At 40.6% G+C, this 4,488-nt stretch overlaps 1 protein-coding gene across 1 annotated transcript; it reads left to right on the top strand.

Annotated features, from left to right (window-relative positions):
- The first annotated feature begins 480 nt into the window (after window positions 1-480).
- On the top strand, window positions 481-3,620 carry LOC118039192 (disease resistance protein RPM1). Its single transcript, XM_035045810.2, has one exon. The coding sequence runs from the start codon at window positions 501-503 to the stop codon at window positions 3,372-3,374; it is 2,874 nt and encodes a 957-aa protein (XP_034901701.1). The 5' UTR covers window positions 481-500; the 3' UTR covers window positions 3,375-3,620.
- Window positions 3,621-4,488: the final 868 nt, after the last annotated feature.

The raw sequence follows: 4,488 nt of genomic DNA, 5'->3' as shown, positions 1-4,488 counted from the left end.
TTCAACAACAAATACATTTTCATTCAAAGCTTGCAAACTAAATTAATTAATTAACGATAATTTCATTCAAGAGTTTTCTACTTTTCTACTTGTATTTTTACGAAGAATGAAATCCCTCTATCCATGTTAATTAATTATTGATAATTCATAAAATTTGTAAAATCAATAAATCTAATTCAATCAAGCAAAATTAATTCATTGAATTTACAAAATAAATAAATAATCTTATCAATCAGTTTCATATTTATTTTTAATAATCTTAAATACCTTATCGCACAGTTTGTTTTATGGTCATGTGATTCGAGAAGGATAGAGGAGTAAAGGACGACGTTGGCGGAGAGCCTTACCCCAGAAAAGGATATTTGACTGCCCAACTTGAATAAGATTCGTTGAGATAAGCATCAGTAATGACGTAATTTGCATACCATTAATAAACAATATGACAAAGACCAAGAATTTGGTTATAAAAAGTCGTCCTCAACATAGAGGAACTCCTGCAGATGGAAAAAAAAAATGATCCAAGAAAGTTTGAGAGAAAAATGGCGGAGAGTGCAGTGACCTTTCTACTTGAGAAGCTTGCACCTCTTTTTGAAAATGAGCTGCAGTCATTAAGAGGTGGGGGTGAAGAAATTGTATATGTGAGAGGAGAGTTGGAGCGGATAAGAGCCTTCCTACGCGTTGCAGACACATTAGAAGAGAGAGATGAGGAAGTCAAGGTGTGGGTTAAGCAAATAAGAGACGTTGCTCATGAAACTGAAGATATTCTGGATGAGTTCACAATTCTCCTGGCACATGATCATGCGAGTGGACTCTATGGTTTGATCCATAAGTTTTCATGCTGCATAAAAAATATGAAGGCTCGGTATCGAATTGCTTCGCAAATAAAAGCCATCAACTCAAGAATCAGAAATATCTCGGATGGCCATCGCAGACTCAGTCAAAAGTTCTGCGTAGCTGAACAAGGTTCCAGTTCGACTAGCACAGGCTGGCAGGACCGAAGAGAAGATGCCCTTCTTCTAGACATGACTGATCTAGTGGGAATCGAGGAGCGCAAAAGCAAGCTTGTTGACTGGCTTGTCGATGGTCGTTCAGGACGTGAAGTAGTTTCGCTTGCTGGGATGGGAGGGCTGGGTAAAACCACCTTGGCAAAGCAAGTCTATGATGATGCAGAAGTGAAGAAACATTTTAGTGTCCATGCCTGGATTACAGTGTCTCGATCTTACAAGATGGAAGAACTACTTAAAGACATTGTTCAACAACTCTTTGCTGCAGAGAGGAAGCCAGTCCCCAAAAATTTAGAGAGCCGGAACAGCAGTCAGCTAAAATCAAAAATCAAAGAGGTCCTGCAGAAAAGAAGGTACCTAATAGTCCTGGATGATGTATGGCACGTAAATGAGTGGGATGCTGTCAAGTATGCCTTGCCAACCAACAACTGCGGCAGCCGGGTCATGCTCACTACACGCAATGCTGATCTAGCCTTCACCTCTCGCATAGAATCAGAAGGCAAGGTCTACAACTTGGAGCCCTTGCTTCCAGAAGAGTCGTGGACTCTTTTCTGCAGGAAGACATTCCGGGGGAATTCATGTCCTCATCATTTGGAGGATATTTGTAAGAATATCTTGAGAAAATGCGAGGGGCTTCCACTTGCAATTGTGGCAATCAGTGGCGTTCTTGCTACAAAGGACAAGCGAAGGATAGATGAATGGGAAATGGTTCGACGTAGTCTTGGTGCTGAAATCGAGGACAATAATAAGCTTCTCAATTTGAAAAAGGTGCTTTCTCTCAGTTTCAATGATCTGCCGTACTATCTAAAGTCTTGTTTCTTGTATGTTAGCATCTTTCCAGAGGATCATCTAATTGAACACATGAAACTTATTCGTCTATGGGTTGCGGAAGGATTTGTGGAAGCAAAAAATGGAAAGGAGTTGGAAGATGTTGCAGAGGACTATTTCAATGAACTCCTGAACAGAAGCCTGTTGCAAGTGGCGGAGACAGCTAGTGACGGAAGGGTCAAAACATGTCGCCCCCATGACCTCCTGCGAGAGATTATCATTTCAAAGTCAAGAGACCAGAACTTTGCAGTTATAGCCAAGGATCAAAATGCAACGTGGCCAGACAAAATTCGGCGTCTATCAATACACTACACAGTGCGAAACGTACAACTGAACAGGTGCGTCTCTCAGTTGCGTTCTTTGTTCATGTTTGGGGTGGTAGAGAAGTCGCCCCTACGAACCTTGTTTCCTAATGGTTTTAGGCTGCTTCATGTGCTGGATTTGCAAGGTGCTCCAATAAAAATGTTTCCGGTTCAAGTTATGAACCTGTATTACCTTAGGTATCTAAGTTTGAAGGAAACTAAGGTAAGTAGAGTCCCATCCTATATAGGGAAACTTCAACATCTAGAGACCTTGAATCTCAAACACACGTATGTCACTGAATTGCCCGATGAGATCTTGAAGCTACAACGACTTCGTCATCTCTTGGTTTATCGCTATAAATTTGAGTCTTACGCACACTTCCACTCGAAGAATGGCTTCAAGGCTCTTGAGAAAATAGGACAACTGCAATCCCTACAAAAACTATGTTTCGTTCAGGCAAACCACGGCAATGGTAATATAATGATTGAACTTGGGAAGCTAACTAAACTGAGAAGGTTAGGTGTTGTAAAGTTGAGAAGGGAAGATGGCAAGTCTTTATGTTCATCTATCGAAAATCTTAGAAACCTCCGCGCCTTGTCTCTACTTTCAGTAGAAGAGGATGAGATTCTTGATCTTGAGCACCTTTTCTCTCCTCCTCCGCTACTTCAGCGGTTGTACTTGACAGGACGCTTAGAGACACTGCCACACTGGATACCTAATCTAGAAAGCCTTGTCAGAGTTCATTTGAAATGGAGCCGCTTAAAGTGTGATCCCCTGGAATCTCTTCAGGTTCTTCCCAATCTTGTGCATCTTGAATTACTTCAAGTTTATGAAGGAGATACCTTGTGTTTCAAGGTGGGAGGGTTTAAGAAACTCAAGCTTTTAGGTATTGATAAATTTGACGAGCTAAGATGCGTGGAAGTGGAGGTGGGTGCGCTGCCTCGCGTGGAAAAGTTGAGCATTCAGCGCTGTAAATTGCTGGAGAAGGCACCATTAGGCATTGAGCATCTAACAAAGCTGAAAGTGCTAGAGTTTTTCGACATGCCTCAAGAACTAATCAAGACACTTCTTTCAGATGAACAAGGGGGAGATTATTGGAGAGTCGCGCACATCCCAGAAGTATACTCAACCTACTGGAGAGATGGGGGATGGGAGGTCTATTCTCTGGAGAGTTTCAACGACTCTTCCCGGCCAAGTCCCGTCATAAGGAGCCAGGAGCTTCATACTCGCTGGAAATGATATTTCTGCTACAAGTTGATTTTTAGGACCTGTAGTTGAAGGATTTGTAAATATGCTGTCTGTAGATAATTGTATAGCTTCAGCGTAGAACATCAAGAACTGGTTCAGGTAGTGATGTGTATAGTATTTGGGCTGGGTGTTATTAAAAAGCCTGTGCCTTTGAAATATTCATAAAAGGAAGACGCTGATATACAGTCTCTGTCTGTACATAATTTCTTGATCAATATCAAACTGTTTATTTGAATATATATCCCCTGTTGCCTGCTCTGTCTAGTATGCATCACCAACCTCTCTGAAACTCGTTTCCAAGTATCCAATTCGTTGGAGAGAGCAATTTCTTTAATCCCATGATTGGCTCGCTTTGTAAACCTTTCGGCCCAAGAAATCATCTTGTTCACCATGATATGGCTAGAACTAGGTGGTCTCCAGTCCACCGTCTAAGGAGATGGGAGTAATGCAGGCCAACTCTCATGGTAACAAAACACAAAAAGAAAGAGATATTGGCTTATTATGGAAACAAATCAACAGCAGCAGCAAGGAAGGTTATGACAGAAACCAGAAATAGAAATAGATGTTGGTTGATTATGGAAACAGATCAGCTAAGAATTAGGCGATTCAATTTATCCAAATTAAGCAACTTGTAATGTTATAAAAACCAGCAGCTCATACAGAATAGTATGTTGTATATTCACGTTAATGTTAAAAGAAATAGAGAAACCTTTCTTCCACTGAAACATCCTTTTTTTTTCTCTAAATTTCCACTTGGTATTTAGAGCTTGTGTGAATATACAACAATCTTAGTAAAACCACACAACATGTCAACTCTGTCACTCAATGTTGGTAATTTCATTACCCTCAAGCTCAGCCCCACAAATTATCCACTATGGAGAAAACAAGCCTTAGCTCTTGTAGAAAGTAAAGACTTGGTTGATCATCTCACCAATGAAGACTCAATCCCAAACAAATATATTGTACCAGAATTTACTACCACCACAGATTCTTCACCAAAACTAATAGAAGAATACATTGTCTGGATGAAGGTAGATCGACTTCTTCATGGCTGGTTGATTGGTACTCTTTTAGAACATACATTAAGCCTTACAGTAGGCCTACA

The sequence above is a fragment of the Populus alba genome, chromosome 1 (assembly GCF_005239225.2).
Source record: "Populus alba chromosome 1, ASM523922v2, whole genome shotgun sequence".
Taxonomy (NCBI): domain Eukaryota; kingdom Viridiplantae; phylum Streptophyta; class Magnoliopsida; order Malpighiales; family Salicaceae; genus Populus; species Populus alba.
This window is presented reverse-complemented; position numbering and strand designations above follow the sequence as displayed.